General features: G+C 42.2%; 1 protein-coding gene across 5 annotated transcripts in view; it reads left to right on the forward strand.

Annotated features, from left to right (window-relative positions):
* The window catches only part of LOC111865491 (NAD(P) transhydrogenase, mitochondrial), a 46512-nt gene that overhangs the window by 24457 nt on the left and 4064 nt on the right, over positions 1–17991 (forward strand). For all 5 annotated transcript variants that reach the window (XM_023853579.2, XM_023853581.2, XM_023853582.2 and 2 more), the window contains 12 exons: positions 828–1032; positions 1858–2076; positions 3527–3753; positions 4493–4581; positions 5317–5515; positions 8957–9123; positions 9683–9820; positions 10297–10517; positions 11979–12130; positions 13019–13178; positions 13964–14068; positions 14247–14458. In XM_023853579.2, coding sequence (XP_023709347.1) covers positions 828–1032; positions 1858–2076; positions 3527–3753; positions 4493–4581; positions 5317–5515; positions 8957–9123; positions 9683–9820; positions 10297–10517; positions 11979–12130; positions 13019–13178; positions 13964–14068; positions 14247–14458 — 2094 coding nt within the window. The remainder of the gene's footprint in view (positions 1–827; positions 1033–1857; positions 2077–3526; positions 3754–4492; positions 4582–5316; positions 5516–8956; positions 9124–9682; positions 9821–10296; positions 10518–11978; positions 12131–13018; positions 13179–13963; positions 14069–14246; positions 14459–17991) is intronic.

Here is a 17991-nt window from a genome sequence, read left to right on the forward strand (position 1 = left end):
TGAATTATTATTATTATTATTATTATTATTATTATTATTGGAGGGAGTGGGTTTCCCCATGCACCGCGACTAGTAGTCTATTGTATGTCCCCCTTTGATGTTCTACCAGTCTCTATACCCTACCGGTACTGGTGCATGCCATCAGCCCCGACTCAGCCAGCGAGTTTGGCCTCTACTGGCTCAGCGGTACCTGATGCTTCCCCCATCTACCAGAGGTGTTAGAGACTCTTGTTGGGCAGTAAATGTCCGATAATTTAGCTCAGAGGCCTCCTTGAGACATGAGGTTCTTTTACGTGCCGTAAAGCTACGACATGGGACCCATGGCTTAAAGTCCCTCCCGGAGGACTTGTTCCCTGAATTTTTCCACCCTTAAAAATTCCATGACCTCCACCAGGTTTGAACCCGCGTACAACGAGTCATGAGGTGGGAACGTTACCTCTAGACTATGGAGGCCGCTCTCACAGCTGAATACTGAAGAATAATAGAAATTAAAGGAGTTAGCCTTTTCTGTTGAATCAGTAATGAGCTGTCCATTATAATCTTTGATTGCAGGAATATTTTCCATATTGCCTTTGTGTCTTTTACATTCTTGTAGAACTCAGTCCAGCGCTTACCTTCATTTTTTAGTATAGACCTTAAAAATTTCTCCTTTGTTTTTCTTTTCTAATAGCAACTGCTTTGATAGTTGTTTCAGTTCCTGTTGGTACTGCTGTCCTGACTTTCCTCTCCTGTATGCTTTTGCAACCCATGACTTTAACTTTTTCTCGTCCTTATTTTAGTATTGAGCCGTGAAGCTATGGTCAGCTGAAATTTGATTTTGTTGGTAGGAACACGTAGAGGCCATGCGACCAGGGAGTGTAATCGTGGACCTGGCAGCAGAGACCGGTGGGAACGTGGAGACAACAAGAGCTGGAGAGGTGTACGTGCACAAAGATGTCATCCACATTGGGCTGACGGATCTGTCAAGTCGCTTGCCAACACAGAGCTCCACCCTTTATGCCAACAACATATCAAAGTTTCTGCTCAGCATCGGTGAGTGTGCAGCTTTACTTGTGCACACCTGCGCCTGCTCTCATGCAGTGACTTCTAGCATAATCTGAAAGTAATGGTGTTTCAGCAAACAAGTTTACTGAGTGGTTAGTGCTTTTGTTTTGGGAGGTCCTTTCTTAGCTGAGATTCTGTTACCAGGACTCCCCCCTCAGTTCCAATAAATGCCAGGACGGTTCCCCAGAGTACGCTGTGACTGCTTCCATCCGTGTTCTTTCCAATTCATACATTCACTGTGCACCCTATCATTTGATGCCATATAACCTGAACTCCTGGCAGTGTCATTAAATAAATACAGTAAACCCTTGCTAATCCAGTTACAGTTAGTCCAGATGTCTGGATAATCCTGATAGAAATGAGAAAAATGGAAAATTCTGAACACAGTTGAGTACATACTTTAAAAGACACATGGGAATTAGGAGCAAGAGGACTTTCAGACTGCGTTGAAGGCAGCTGGAGAGACTGAAACCACGCAAGGAAATATCCAGGATTGGCTTGAGCTGGATGAAGGAAACCCTGGATTTCAGCTTCTGGCAGAGGAGGAAATTGCTGCAGTGATATTTTTTTATTTATTTCCAGCAGCGCTATCTGTATTATTAAAATTTCCATTTATTTGTTTTCTAATTTTTTTTCCTATTAGGGCTATCTTTTGCTTCATTAATCTGGATTTTTGCTTAATCCGTATGACGTCTCCGCCAGTTATTCTGGATTAGTGAGGGTTTACTGTGGATAAAAAGATTTGTGGAAGAAGTTTAGAATGAGCCAAGATGCAGGAGCAGCAAGTGTAAAGCATTGTTGGACATGTTGCAGGTACAAAGGACCACTTTCAAATCTCCCTTGAAGACGAGGTCGTGCGCGGTAGCATCATAGTGCAAAATGGGCAGCTCCTGTGGCCCCCTCCTCCCCCACCAACACCTGCTCCTGGTGCTGCCCCAGCTCCAGCCCCTAAACCAACTGCAGAGAAGCCAGTTCCACTTGAGCCCAACTACTTTGCCAACACACTCAAAGATGCTGCAATGTATACTGGAGGTAACATGCCACATGGCTCTTCATCTTTGCCATATGTATAAGTTTGGTAACTACTTGCATTTGTGAGTCCCTTTCTGAGACTGGGATACAGCTGTCTCAATGGCCCCCAGCACTCAGACCACTGTTGGGTCCATTCTGTGCTACCAGTTTCATTAGGGTCCTGCAAAGAGCTGTAACCACATTGATCGAGTCAGAACGATCCTGACTGAGGCCCTCCTGATGCTTGTTAGCTCTAACTGTATGGCACTGGAAACATGTATGACATGAGGATTCCTTCTCCTGCATGTGGTACTCCGCAGCAAGCCCATAGTGTGTAGGTTCCCTCTCAGCAGTTCTCTTAGAGTCTGCACTTTTTCCTACCCAAGGCCAGTGCCTCACTAGGTAGTTTCTCCAAAGATGTGTCAATGAAAAGTAGGAAGAAGAGTCCCATTGTCAGATATTTAAGAAAGAAGTCTCCGTGACTGCCATATCCATTATTCTAAGTGGCAGAAGTTCTGCTCGCTCTATAATGAGGCTTGAAGTTCCAGGCTGTAAGGACGTCAGTCAGAGCATCATCCACACCCAAAAGAAGCCAGACCTCTCCAGGTTCCCCTTTGTGAGACAGTGTGCATCTAAGCATCTTCTTTGGGAGTATGCTCTTCAACATTATACGCCATGTAGTGTCATACATAGGCACCAGCATTCTGGGGGGATGTATTGTATTCGTCCTCAGGGTACTGTTCACTTCTACCTGAAGATGGATGCGGTATGTTTTTTTTTTGAGGTGTTGATTATTATTTACCATACTATGTGGCGTCGTAACCCAGAAGACTACAATCTAATGAAAGCTCCCCTCCCCCTCCAGCCCCCCTCTCGCTGATGTCAGACAGCCTAAAGCACTTGTCACATTGTCACTACCAACACTTATATAAACAGAGTTGGTGGCCTGGAGGGGGATGTAGGGAGGTACATCAGAGAGTACGCATAACCCCACAAAGGAGGTGTGGACGTCATTGATTCATGGGATTTCCCTCTGTGGCCTCATTGTAGGTTTGTAGAGAATAAATTCATTGACCCCTAACAGCCTGTTCATCTGAGAATATAAAGCGGAGACTGATATTTCTATTAGTAACGAAGAACTCTCTCAACTACTGCTGTCATATCACATTGAGAAGGTCAGCCTAAGTAACTTAAATATGGTTTTCCTTAGTCATCCTGCCAAACACCAGAATATTTCCCTGAAATAGGCTGAGGCTTTTAACTGCCATATTCTGCCCTGTCCATTTGTCTTGAAGCAGAAATGACCTTTCCTTCCAAATTATTTTTTGTTCAATATATGCATTAGCCTTTTATTTCATTAGATTCTAAATAACCTCCGCAGTTGATAGATCATTTTGTGACCAGTGGGAAGCGCGGTTGTGTCCAACATGAAAGAGCAAAGAGCTATGATTTGTGTGTGTGTGTGTTGCAGGGTTGGGGGGGTTGCTGAGCCTGGGAATGGTGTCGCCAAACCCTGCCTTCACAACGATGATGACGACATTTGGACTGGCTGGCATCGTCGGCTATCACACTGTGTGGGGAGTGACCCCCGCCCTTCACTCACCACTTATGTCTGTCACGAACGCTATTTCTGGCATCACAGCTGTCGGAGGGATGTTGCTCATGGGGGGTACTGCGTTGCCTGAGACAACACCACAGGTAAGCTTTGTCACATGAGCCTGCAAGTAGAGTTACCTGTAGAAATTGAGACAGCTGAGGGACAGAAGCTTCATCTACATATGTAACTAGCAAAAGTGTGCTTCCTTTGCCTGCATTGTTCTTGGAATAAGCTGTGCGGATGTGGTGAAGCTGCCCATGTATTGTGATAACCTTATGAGTATAATGTTCCCATTCAGCGGCATTCTGTTAGTGCTGTTGTGTTGCAATGGTTATTGTTTTGAACATTATACAGTTGCCAAGCAACAAACAGCATAAAAGTAACCATTTATTTAAGCACAATAGATCATTGAAGGCCGCAGTGCGGGGGCCGGTTCTGAGGGTGGCAACTGGGGGAATAGTTTCTTGTGGTGTGGTGCTCCCTGTATCATCAGCAAGGAGTGGGAGGGCAGGACGGGCTGGCATGGGAGTAAGGGGAACAGCATGAGGGATGGTGCTCCCTGTTTCTAAACTCACTCTTAACTCCTGTTGGCTTGCTCAACGCCTCTATCTCAGTTCCCCTCTCCCTATATATGTACCATTTTTCTCTTGCTCATCTTAGCATTCTACCTTGAAGATGGAGGCAGGAAGTTCCATCGAAATATTGGTACCTACCTAACAGACTACACAGCATTGTACCTCAGAAGACCACATTCTTAATAATCCTTGATTCTGTTACATATATGGAATTTGTGTTTGTAATTTGAAACCATGGTGTACCTCAGGTGCATCTCGTTTGCAGATGCTGGGGGCAACGGCAGCTTTTGTTTCGTTCATCAACGTGTTCGGAGGTTTCGTGGTAACACAACGCATGCTGGACATGTTCAGAAGGTGAGGGTGCATGCAACCTAATGAGCTCTTGCTGCGTGTGGCAGATACATCACTGGGCGCTGCATACTGCCATGACCTGTTGTATGCTGTTGCCAGGCCACAGCGAAACCTGTCTGTTGGAAATACCTGTGCTGCAGACATGGCATGAAGACTGATGTGAAATGGAGCAATACTAAACAGCAGGAGATATGTTCTGCAGCATTTTCTTTTCTTCCTTTCTTTCCTATAATAAAATATATCTTCCTGAGGGTAAAAGGCAGCCAGCACATAAGGCTGACAATCTGACCACTCCATATTTGTAAGCCAATTGTCTAGAAAATTGGTAGCCTTTTGACGTTTTACAACCCCACGGCCTATTACAGCGATAGCTTTACTTACTTTGGCTATTTGTTTTGAACAACATTGGTCATTTTCAGGTGTCTCAAAAATTGCTGGTGAAAATGCTGTGCTTTTATCCATAAGTTCAATTTTTGGGATATTTCCTAGTGTATGCACCCATGTGTCCTATGGTCATGGGTAGTCCCTCTTATTGTGTCGTGTGTAGTTGTTATGATTTTTTTTTTTTTTTTTGTAATTGCAGTTGAATTTGTTTATCTCACCCTCTTTAAATGTACGTAACTATCATTCTGACATTTTTAATTTAAAGGGCTACATGTTCTAACCAAACTTACCTGTATTTCTGGTTTGTAATTCCACCGTGCCTCATATCACACTGTTCCTGCGGCTGTATTTCAGGCCCACAGACCCGCCTGAGTACAACATCTTGTACGCAATCCCTGGAGCAGCTTTTCTGGGGCTCTATGGATGGGGTGCGGCAAATGGTTATGATGAAATTCACCAGATGGCTTACTTGGCATCATCACTGTGCTGTATAGGAGCTCTGGCTGGCCTCAGCACCCAGACGACATCCAGGCTGGGAAACAGCCTTGGCATGGTGAGAAGTGGCTCTTGCTTCGGTCCGTACACTTAGTGGTCCATCAGAGAACCTGAAGAGAAGGGACTCTTGATAGACCCAGGTGCATGTGTGAGGATAATATTAAAGTGAAATTTAAAAACATATTGTAACGTGTTTCATTACAGAATACGCCGTAGAGATCGTTAATTGGTTTATTCAACAATCTACAAGAAACGGCTACAATGAATTATAACACAGTTGCGGGTTTCCACACTTTACAAACCCTACAACCAAAGTCTTCACGTACTAATAACGCGGGAGCTATACAAGTCTCCCTGAATTACACACTTTCAAATATAACTGTACTACAGCACTCACTAAGTCTCGAAAGCACACAATAAGTCTTCCGCTCGCTGACTTCTTAGTTATCGCACACTCGCAGGCTGCTACCTTGAGAACTGTTGATAACACACTGACTCTCGCTTGCTGCTCAGCCGGCTTTTATTCCGTTCGCTGTTGCTAGTTGTGACGTGGTGTATAGCCTAGCAACACTGTTATCCCTTGGTGACGTCACCGCTGTTGACTCGCGTTGCATAGCTTCAAGGTTGCGGGGACTCGGCTAACGTCGGCTCCGCTCGGCTCACTTCAGCTCCGCTCGTGACGTCACCGTGGGGAGAATGCGGGGTGATGACTCGCCTATTATGCGAGCGCTACGTTGCCACTGGGGAGGTAGGGGTCACATGTCATAATATGTAAGAACCAAATAGGTTGATGTAGAGGTAATCCTTTTTGATTCATTTAGGATGCACTTGATGTGAATCATGGCTGAGATTCAGGCTGTTCTTATAGAGGTTCCCCTCCCCTCAGTTCCTCCAGGGGAATACTGGGATAGTACCTCAATTATGCCACGACCACTTCCTTCTGAAGCTGTTTCATTTCGTGTGACACTACATAGTCCACTTTACGCACTCATTTCCATCTTTAATGCAACTTTGTTTACAGTTTCTCCTTAATCTAAAATAATATTAAAATTACAATTGAACTGTTACATGTTTCACCCTTACTTGGCCATCCTCAGGCAACTGTTCACTTGTTGAAACCACTACACTGCATTTGTTCTTAAGTTGAAATATTAAGATGTTACTGCATTTTTGTCATTCACATTAAAATACATTTGCTTTAGAATATAACTCTTCATCTTTTATTCTGCTATTTTCTTCTTGTGGTGTCCATGTTTTTTTGTGTTGTTTTGTTTAGCCCTATGGATTTTGGCATTACGGATGGAAGTGAGTGTGTAAAGTGACACATACATCAATGCAACAGGATGCTGAAATACAGTACAATATAGTCTAGCTACTGACAGCTTCCTGAAATAACCCACAGATGGAGGGGGAGCTAGGATTTGGTACCAAATTCAGAATGTAGGCGAGTGAGAGGCTTTTTTCAACGTGGTAATGAACTTTCTGTTCCATAAAAGACAAGTTTCTTGAGTAGCTGAGCAGCTGTTAGCTTCTTGAGAAGGGCTGTGCTCCATGGATCCATTTCTGCAAGAAATTTCTTCAATTAAAGTCCAGTGCACTCTGTCAGCTACGACCTCACACGTTAGCAGCATCCCACATTTGCAGCGCTTGGCATATAAGAAGTGTTTTTCTCATAAATGTTATGTGTATGTGCATATTCTGTCTCCATATTGATTTACTTGCTGCCATTTTGTTGTTTTCCATTCTGCAAGAATATGGCCCTAGCACAAGTCTTGTAGTTTTCAAAGAACTGTTGCCATGAAATCATAAATGAGGTCATCTGGTTTACGACACTGTGTACTCTGGTCTGTGCTCACCAAGTTTTCCTTACATTTGTCCTGGAGATAGTGACAGTATGTTGCTCGAGAATCTTGCTAAGCACCTGCCTGGCTGCACAGTGTCTACACACAGAAGACCATACAGCAAACCTTTACCAATCCGGGTGTCAGATAATTTGGAAAGAAATATGAAAAATGCCCTTCGCAGGTGAATACATACTCTAAAAGGCACATGGCATTTAGGAAGACAGATGAGCCACTTGTCTGTTCAGACAGAACTTGACAGTCTCTTCAGACCTGCATCATTATGTGCAAAAGCAAATGCAACTTCTGAGTCTTCTATCAATGAATAAATGTATTGCCTTTTTATAGTTTTTGAAAAGGCTGTACAGTGATATTTTCGATTATTTATATTCATCAGCACTGATTATATTATTAAATTCTCCATTTATTTGTGTCCTAAGTTTTTTTTTAAATGCCTTTTGCTTCACTAACCCAGATTATCACTTAATCCGGATGACCTCTCTCCCCCCAATTAGTCTAGATTAGCGAGGGTTTACTGTAATATAAATTTTCACCCCTGTAAGAACATCAGATGTTGCCAGAAGTTATTTTAAACTGTTTTATTTTCAAAGATTTACAGAGAGGGCATATGAAGATTCATTCCAAATATTCCTACTGATTTTGCTTTCCTGGCTAAGCCTGACTAGCTCAGTCAGTATAGCAACTAGGTCACCATCTTTACAACCAAGGAATCTGGCTTTGAGTCCCAGCACAGAAATCAGATCTCTGTTTTCTCCATAGCAGCTTCCTATATGTTGGTTATCAGGGGCTATTTCCTCAAGTGTAAAGTGGCACGGATAAGAAGGGGACCACTCATCTCCATCAGCAACCAAGACTAAGAATGGTAGAGCTGTGCCTTCATGCCTCCATACATCTTCAGAGCTGTCTATTAATTTAAGCATAGGGATAACTTTGCCTTTATATTTTCCTGTTTCATGCACACTTGCATGTTGTCTCCCTGACGGCTGATGCCAGCAGGATAATGTGGCCCCTGTATCCAGTTCGTCATCCTTAACCTTACCTGTTATGAAGACCAATCGCTATGAACCGTTTGCTCTCTCTAAGAGGCCTATATACAGGGTGTTTTGTTAGAATATTTATTGCTATCTCTGTTGTTCTTAGTAAGTGTGAGGTCGCTTTACATTCCGACACATATCTGTTTTAGGTGCTTTTCTACTGGATTTTATACAGGGTGTAAGATTTGAGGTTTTCACAGTGGTGACTTCTTCTGGGATGTGGTGCCATGTAGATCTTATGTGAACTGACTTTTGGAGGAACGTATCGACTTCATCTTCAGGGTAGGAAAATCCTTGAGCAAGGAACCAATGTGAGCAGGTGGCTGCAGACTCATGCTGGTTCCTTGCTCACAGATATTCCTACCCTGAAGATGGAGGCTATATATTCCTCTGAAACGTCGATTCACACAAGATATACATGGTGCCACATCCCAGAAGACAGCACTCTTTATACAGGGTGATCCGTCCTGATTGTTACCAAGGCACATGGCCATTGATGTTTATGTGCTTCTAAACACACTTGGTCTTGGAACTTGGAAATATCAGACACCAAAGAATCTCTTTGTAAGTGAGAGTTCTTAGAGCACAGAACACTGTTTCTAGATTGGTGTGAGTGGAGGTATTGCGGCCACACTAGGCCACATGGCCCCCAGTGTCGACGTGGTGACTCAGATGGCAGCTTGTATGGCAACGGGAGGTGTTATAGGCACAACAATCGCTAGGAAGATTGAGATCACTGACCTTCCCCAGCTGGTGGCTGGATTCCACAGGTAACAGCTGTTACCGCATTACTAATGACATACTGTAAAACCCTCTGAGCAAATTGAGCAAGTGCAGCTCATTAAAGATGAAAATATACAGGGGTTGGCCTGAACATGTCTTCCAAAGTAAATTTGATACAGTCCAATGGCAGGTGTTTGTGAACATGGTAATGATAACTCATGAGCAGCTGCAGTGGAGCCCCCACTTAAATGTGCCTTCATTTAAGGCCTTCCCTTAGTTAACATCCAATTTTCATAGTCCCCAGTCAGTAAATTTGTGTTAAATTCTCCTCAATTTAATGTTCAAATCCTCTGAAACCCAAAGAAACTCTGTATGGGGTTTTTGCAGTGTTGGGTTCTGGAGGAGGACTGCACCCTGCCAAGAATAGCCCCATCCCCCCCGGTAGCCATGTGAAGACCTTTGCAAATGACTGATGATTTGAACCAGTTGACGCAGGCTGGAGGGGGATACAACAGCAGAGCATCAGCTCTGGGCGCTGCTGGACAGTGGTGCCCCTGATACACCATGACAGGCACAAGGATAGCTTCTTCTGTTCTCTGCTTTCAGCCTGGTTGGACTGGCAGCTGTTCTCACGTGTGTTGCCACTTATATCCACGAATTCCCGACATTCGCAACCGATCCTTCAGCAAATGTGGTTAAGACAGCAACATTCCTGGGCACATACATTGGAGGCGTGACTCTCAGGTAAACATCTCGCTCTCTCTGTCTTGTTTGTTGCATAAAGTGTGTGAAGTAAGTGCATCTAGTGGAGGAGGTCATGTTTCATTGAAATTTGGTGTAGGGTAAATATAATTTCAGATTTTCAACATTTTAGAGTTTATGTGGGCCTCTAGCAATCAAGCATTTCCATCTCTCTTTCCTTCTCTTCAGTTCCCTCCTATGTTCCTTCTTCTTTCTGTGTGATGTCTTTCCTATGTGGCTCTTCTCGTCTTTATATTGGTTTTTCTCTGAGGTATTTTCCTTTTAGTTCCATATTTGAATCTTCTAAGGGATTCTCTCTTCATTCATTCTTAACACGGGTTCTTGCCATCTGCTGTGTGCTGATTTTTCTTTAAACTCTCTAATATTTTCATTTCATATTCTTTCTCATTTGGGTTTCCATTCTATACTCCTTAAGAATCCATGGAGTTACTTACCGTTGGTGTTGTCATTGTTTGTAGTGGTTCACTGGTTGCGTATGGCAAACTGCAGGGCCTCCTCAACTCAGCCCCACTGTTACTCCCTGGTCGACATGCCATTAATCTCGGACTTGGTGCAGCTAATATTGGGGCATTGGCTGTGTACTTCATGGACCCCTCCATGTCTGTTGGACTGTCCATGCTTGGTGCCACCACTGCTCTTTCTACAGTCATGGGCGTCACTTTGACAGCGGCGATTGGAGGTACGCTGTGAGCACGTGCACCGTGAGGTATACCCGTAACATAAGGTGTGCTGCGTACTGTTCTTCCTGTTTTGCTATATGTTTACAGGTCATTTGATGATGCTGTTCTACTGAACATCAGGTTGACAGCACTCTGCTTCGTGTTCAGAGCATCCTGGCTCAAATCGTGTCCCTCCAGGCTGTTCCAGAATAGTACCTTAAAGTAGGCCAAGACCACTTCCTTCATTCTGTTCAGCTCAGTATTTACTGAATCCTTCTAACAGCCTGAGTTGCTGTTTCAACTCCAGTCATGTAATGTTTATTCAGTGGGTTCAAAATGAAGTTGGGTTGGCGCCCTGCCACAGTGGCGTGTGGGAGCTAAAGTTTAGTGTATTCATAACTTTGGTGCTAGAGGGCACATAGTGTGTGTCCTGTGGCATGTGTTGCAGACAGAAACTGCCTGGAACGGATGGTAGTTGCATCCATCGTGCACAACATTAGTCCTCAGTACAGTGTTTCATTAAAGCTTGTTGAATAGTCCATGATTTATTTAATCCGTCTTGCAGTGCATACACTCATTCATCTCCTTCTCTCCCTCGCACTACATGTTTCGGCATAATAATGCCATCTTCATGGCATGCAATGAACTGGTTTGACGTGGATAAGTAAGCACCTGAAGATGGCATTATTATGCCGAAACATGTAGTGCGATGGAGAGAAGGAGATGAATGAGTGTATGCACTGCAAGACGGATTAAATAAATCATGGACTTAAATCAGTGCAACAGGACGCTAAAATATAACATTAGTAATTGTTGAATAGTTTGGAGATGAAACAGATGACACAGCTTCCTTTTCGTTTCCCTCTCTGTCTTTTGTTGTGAGCCTCTCAATTCACCTCTGTCTTTTTGAATCTCCTTCCTCTCCTCGACTTATTTCCCAACATGTTTTCCCACCTTCATACTGGGTTCCGACTTTGGCGTCTTCCATTTAGTTTCACTTTTGAATCTTCTTTGGAATTCTCTCATGCATTCTTCACATGGGCCCATACCATCTCATTCTGTTATTTACTGATTTATCATTGGACATTTCTTTTACTTTTTCTCCTGGTTTTCCTTTTCACACTTCTTAAAAATCTTATCTCAGGCTTGGCGCTTGTCCCTGTCCGTGCTCCGTATGTTAATGTGCACCCATAGTAACTTTATGTATACTTTCATTTTCTGTTGAGAAGATGAAGAAAGAAAGAAGTGAGTCTGCTGTCTTCTGGGATGTGACACCACACACACCTCTGCTGCCTCACTCTTGTAACCTGAAAGTTGCTTGCAGTATGTCCCTTCAAGCATTGATCTCTGTCTGGCAGACTGTGTGGCGTCATATTCTGGAAGGCTGCAGTTCAAGTGCCTGAAGTTTCAGAGCATGGAGACTTCAGTAAGTTGTCATGTGTAAGCAGACTGACTGCAGTTTAGCCGCACTCTGTCGACAGGAGCTGACATGCCAGTGGTCATCACGGTGCTCAACAGCTACTCAGGCTGGGCCCTTTGTGCTGAAGGCTTTATGCTCAACAATAATCTGATGACGGTAGTTGGTGCCCTCATCGGTTCTTCTGGAGCCATCTTGTCCTACATCATGTGCAAGGTGTGACTCCGTTCATTCTTCTGACAGTTGCTCACATGGTCGAGAAATTCACCACCTTTTGTGGAACCTGAAGATTTGTTGCTGTGTTCATAAGCGCCCACAACTGGTTCCCATCTCAAGCAAGATAAATCCACTCCATACTATCACACCCTGTTTTCATGTTAATAGTGTCCTCACATCTCTACACCTGGGTCATCCAACTGGTCTCTTCTCTGTAGGCCTCCCAACTAAAATTTTGTATGTACTTTTCATCTCCCCTGCTTGTTCTAAACATGAGAACTGTGAAACCCACAGACCTTTTAAGATCAAGCTTTAAAAATGTAAATGTTGTGAAATTTGTGTCCACTTCTACCTCCTGGGAGTTTAAAATGATGTTTTTGGACAATGTATGTCACTATATACTTAAGATAGATATTAAAATCAAAGCTGTGAACACTTGACTGAGGTGCACCATGAATTGAGGAAAGTTTACACCAAGATTACTGAAACTGATTTGTCTATGGGGGAGAACCGTAAACATTAAGTAGGGGTTCTGTTGTACCTGATTTGTGTTTTAAATTTTTGTTTTCTTGCTGTATCATATCTCTGTGTGTGTTTTCTGCATTTTAAAAGTTTGTAATGAAGGCATATTAATACAGTTACTGTGATTCTGGACATTATTCATCATCCTGTCTTTATTTCAAACACAACGTTTCAGAGGTAGGGACTCGCTCTATCAATTGAGCCCAACTAAGTAGGTTCCACCTGAAGATGGAGACAGAATCCCATCTCAAAAACGTGCTATAAATAAAAGCAAGATGCTGGATAATGTCCAGAAACACAATAACTGTGTTTCTGCATTTTATTTACAGTTTTTCTGAGTGTTCACGAATTTTGCTTGTTTTGCAGGCTATGAACCGGTCACTGATAAATGTGATCATGGGCGGTTTTGGAACATCATCGACCGGTGCGGGAAAGCCTAAAGAGATTACTGGTACCCACACAGAAGTGAACGTGGATGGCGCTGTGGAACACATTATGAACGCGAAAAGCATAATCATAACCCCAGGTACATATAATTGGCATGTTGCAATACAAGTATTGCATGACTGCAAAAGAGATTTCTCTGTACAAATTGTGTATGTGCTTCGTGTTTCTAAATTCCTCTTCCGTCCCCTGCAGTCCCCTTTGTTTAACCACCCTATTCTGAAAGTATCATCTGTATTGTTCAAAGTAATTGTTTGGTTACAGGGATTTGATTTACTTAGTAATAAGTTCGGTATCTTTATCAGTAACAAATTTATTATTTGCTGTTCCAAATATGGAGGTAGATTCAATGTGAGGGGATCTGCTCACAGTACGGAACTGAATGGCTCAGTCGAGTGGTTAGGATCCCTGACTTGCACTCTACAAGTCTGGCTGGCCCAGAGACTGGCTATCATGACTGATCTTTATCATAGTCGCCTCAGTCTCTCCAGGCAGATTCTGTGAGTGCATCTTAAACTGGATCACAGCTTCTCCCTTCCACATCCTTTGCAGTTCATTCACTAATGAGCCTACAGTTTAATGCTACGTCGTCTGAGCTACTGACGGTTTCATTTTGGGAGGTTATTTCATCATATGATCAGTGTCTTATACTGTAGAATGGGTGATAAATTATAAGGTATTTGGAAGGAAGTGGCCATGGCCAAAATTGAGGTGCTTTTCCATCATTTGTTTGGAGAGGCTGAGGAGAATGACAGTAAACCTAAGTCAGGGTAGCTGGTGGCTTGGCTGAGATGCAAATTAAGCACCAGTACGCCAGTCTGCTTTGGTCTGGCAGCTGTCTGTATTACAGCTCTCCTCTGTTTATAGGGTACGGTCTGTGTGTGGCAAAGGCCCAGTATCCTATTGCTGAGATGGTGGAGATGCTCAAGAAGAAGGGCAAGAAAGTGAGGTTTGGTATTCACCCTGTTGCTGGTAAGTCGTCACATAACATACCTCATTCTTTATTACATGTAGGTTGAGCATCTCTTGACTAGCTGAGATATTGTTAGTTTCTCAAGGACTGCTTCTTGGGTTTAATCAGTCAGTTAGTTGGTCTTCCCTCTCTTTCCTGTGCATGTGCCCCAGCCACCTGTACCTTTCTGTTGTATAGGGCGGATGCCTGGGCAGCTCAATGTGCTTCTGGCTGAAGCAGGCGTACCATATGATGACGTGCTTGAAATGGACGAGATCAATGACGACTTTCCTGAGACAGACTTGGTGCTAGTGATTGGGGCCAATGACACTGTCAACAGCGCTGCTGAAGATGACCCAAACTCCATCATCGCAGGAATGCCTGTTCTCAGAGTGTGGAAGTCGAACCAGGTACATGTGTTACAGCTTAGGCACATAGGAAAATGAGATGTGGCATAGATATGATAGCTTCAGAAAGTATAGTTAGTTAGTAGAGAGGGTGGGTTTCCCCATGCACTTAGACCTGTCTTGGTCCATTGTGCTTCCCTCTATGATATTCTACCAGTCTCTATATCCTACCGGTACTGGTGCTTAGCATCAGTACCGGTAGGAATTAGAGACTGGTACTGGTGCTTACCATCAGTCCCACCCAGCCAGCGAGATCGGTCTCTACTAGCTGAGAGGCATCTATAATGCTTCCCCCATCTACCAGAGGTATTAGAGAATACTGTTGGGTGGGAAACGTCCGTAATTTTGCTCAGTGGCCTCCTTTGGAGACACGAGGTTCTTTTACGTACCGTAAAGCTACGACACGGGACCCATGGCTTAAAGTCCCTCCCGGAGGACTTGTTCCCTCATTTTTCCGCCCTTAAAAATTCGACGACTTCCGCTGGGTATTTGAACCCGCGTACTACGAGTCATGAGGTGGGAACGTTACCTCTAGATTACGGAGGCCGCTTTCAGAAAGTATAAGTATTTCATGTAAATAGTCTGCAAGTCTGTGCACTGGATGCTCGTCCACTTCGTAATAAGGTTCTATTTGCGCTGTAGGATTGGTAGGAGCGTGTAGTAAGGCTATTGGCCAGGCCAAATGATAAACTGAATGTTGAGGCACTGTCACATGGTATGTGTGACAGGAGGTGAATTTTGGATTGGTAATTGGTTTTGCTGGACACTTAAGAACATAAATACAAATAACTATGACAGTCTTCACTAGCTGTTAATTGGTAGTGGCTTTCAGTAGTGGATGTTCCCCTTCCTCTGGGTTCCCGAAATGTCCCCAGCCTTAAGTGACAGCTTTTCACTTCTCACAACTGCAACTCTCCACTGACTCAGCTAATAACTGAACTACTAGTCCTTGTTATATAGTCCTAGCATGGACCACACAGAAAGTGTGTCTCCCATTATTGCGTGTTCTGTTCCTGGGAAACATGTCCACAGAGCTGTTTCCAAGCAATGCCTGTTGTACAGTCACCTGTTTACACAGCTGTTACTTGGCAATGATTCTACATGTCACAGCATGAATTGAATTTACCCAGCTTAGTACACTGGCGTGACCTGAGCGTAGGAATGTGAACTAGTGGATATGACTGGATCAGACCTTAAGACTGTTGAATGAGCATCCAAAAATCATTCAGTCCTCCAAAGTACTCGAATTAAATTACACTATTAAGACATTTTCTTAATGTTTCACTGGTGCTAACATTGTAAATCATAAAGTTAAATTCTACTGTATTTAATCCTCTCCATGCCAAGCTTTATCTCTGGTAATTTAGGATAAACAAGCACTGAAGAACGTACAGTGAGACCCCAATTTAAGTACAGTTGTTGAGGTTCCAGCCAAATCTTCATATGCCTGATATATAATGTTTCTCCTTTTAAGGTTTGACCTTTTCCTATACATGTTCTGGGTCTCATTTTAGTATTTAGAAAGGAATTTTTATTCTTCGAACTGATACCTTTGCCTTTCAAGGTCACCATTTGCACAGCAATGCAGTTCCATGTAACTGTCTATGTCCATTCTTTCTTTGTCCTCTGTGTGATTTGGAAATGGTTACTGTTTGTTCTTTTTGTGTTGCATTCAAGTGTCATCATCCTTTTTTTTTTTTTGGAAGTGATTTTGGGGCAATGAATGGCCATGGCACTGAAAAAAAGGAAGTAAACAATAAGTGAGAAAGTGAAAATTATTCAGGAGTTTGAAAAGAATCCAACCGTATTTTGTAGTGTGCTGGGCTGCCTCCAATGTCATTAAGTAATGTAATTCAACGGAAATGCTTGATTCTCGAATAGGATAGATGGCATGGAGCTCATTCTGAGAAGGAGAGAAAAAAATTGTTTTCTCAAATGAATTGAATTGAATTGAATTTATTTACATTCTATAAATCCTAAGCAGGTTAGTACCTTTGGATACAGAACAAGTCAAAATGTTACATACATAAGTACAGGCAATTTTAGCTTAAAAATTAATATAACTTAATTTTACATCATTCTCTATTTACATTGAAGTATTCATCTAAAGAGTAGAAGGAATGAGCATGTAGATAATTCTTTAACTCTGATTTAAACTTTTTAGTATCATTGCCCAAGTTTTTAATACTTTGTGGCAGATTGTTGAACACTTTTATGCCAGTAAAGTAGACTCCTTTTTGATATACTGATAAAGTTGATGAGGGTAGGTGGAAGTTGTATTTTTGTCTAGTATTCATGTTATAGACATCAGAATTTAATTTGAATTTATCTTTGTTGTAAACAACAAATAAGAGAAGCGATAATATGTATTGCGATTGAAGAGGTAGAATTTTTAATTTCTTAAATAATTCTCTACATGAATCTCTACTTCTACATCCTGTAATGATTCTAATTATATTCTTTTGTATTTTAAAAATTATTACACTATGTGAAGAGTTCCCCCAAAATATTAATCCATAGTTCATAATAGAATGAAAGTAGGCATGGTAAACCATCTTCAATGTTTCCTGTGACATAAAAGGCTTAATTGATCTCATCGCATAGCAAGCTGCATTTAATTTAGGTATAATTTGTTCAATATGTATTTTCCAAGACAGTGTACTGTCTACATGTATTCCAAGGAATTTTGTATCAAGTACTTTACAGATTAATTTGTTGGCATAACTGATGTCCAGATCAATTTGGTGGTTGTTTTTAGTTGTGAATGATATGTAATGGGTTTTATCAAAATTTAATGAGAGTAAATTGGCTTTGAACCATCTGTTTAAGGCTTCAAATACAATATTTATGTCATTTTTAAAGTTGTCAAATTTAGAGTTCTTAAATATTATACTAGTGTCATCTGCATATAGAATTGGTTTAGATTTATTGTTGATGGTTTTAGATAGATCATTTATGTAGAGAAGAAAAAGTAAGGGACCTAAAATTGATCCTTGTGGAACACCGTGCTTTATAATTCCCCAGTTTGAAAATGCATTATGACTGGAGTTTTTATTATTTATTTCAACTCTTTGATACCTATTTTTGAGGTATGATTTGATCCATTCATTAGCTTTGCCAGTTATTCCATAGAAATTTAATTTCGATAGTAAGATATCATGATTAACACAATCGAAAGCTTTTGCTAGATCACAGAAAATCCCTCCCACAATTAATCTGTCATTGAGAGCACATGGATCAGTGCCATATTATTTATTTCACTAAGTTTAAGAGTCATTTTAGGTTATATTTTCCAAGACCCCCAATTACGGTACAAAGAGAAAGCTTGTCCCCCAGGTGAACCTTAAATCACGATGAGTTCACTGATCTGTGTCTCCAACATAGTCACACCTAATCTAAGGTGTTCTAACATAACACACCAAGGGACCATGGATGGGGTTAACATGCTGAAAAATAGTATAAATAAGAGTGTTTAAACGCTTCCTGATGAATTTCTCGTCAGTAAGTTGTATGTGTCAGTGTGTTTCAAGGCATGA

This window comes from Cryptotermes secundus, unplaced genomic scaffold (genome assembly GCF_002891405.2).
Source record: "Cryptotermes secundus unplaced genomic scaffold, Csec_1.0 scaffold454, whole genome shotgun sequence".
Lineage (NCBI taxonomy): Eukaryota > Metazoa > Arthropoda > Insecta > Blattodea > Kalotermitidae > Cryptotermes > Cryptotermes secundus.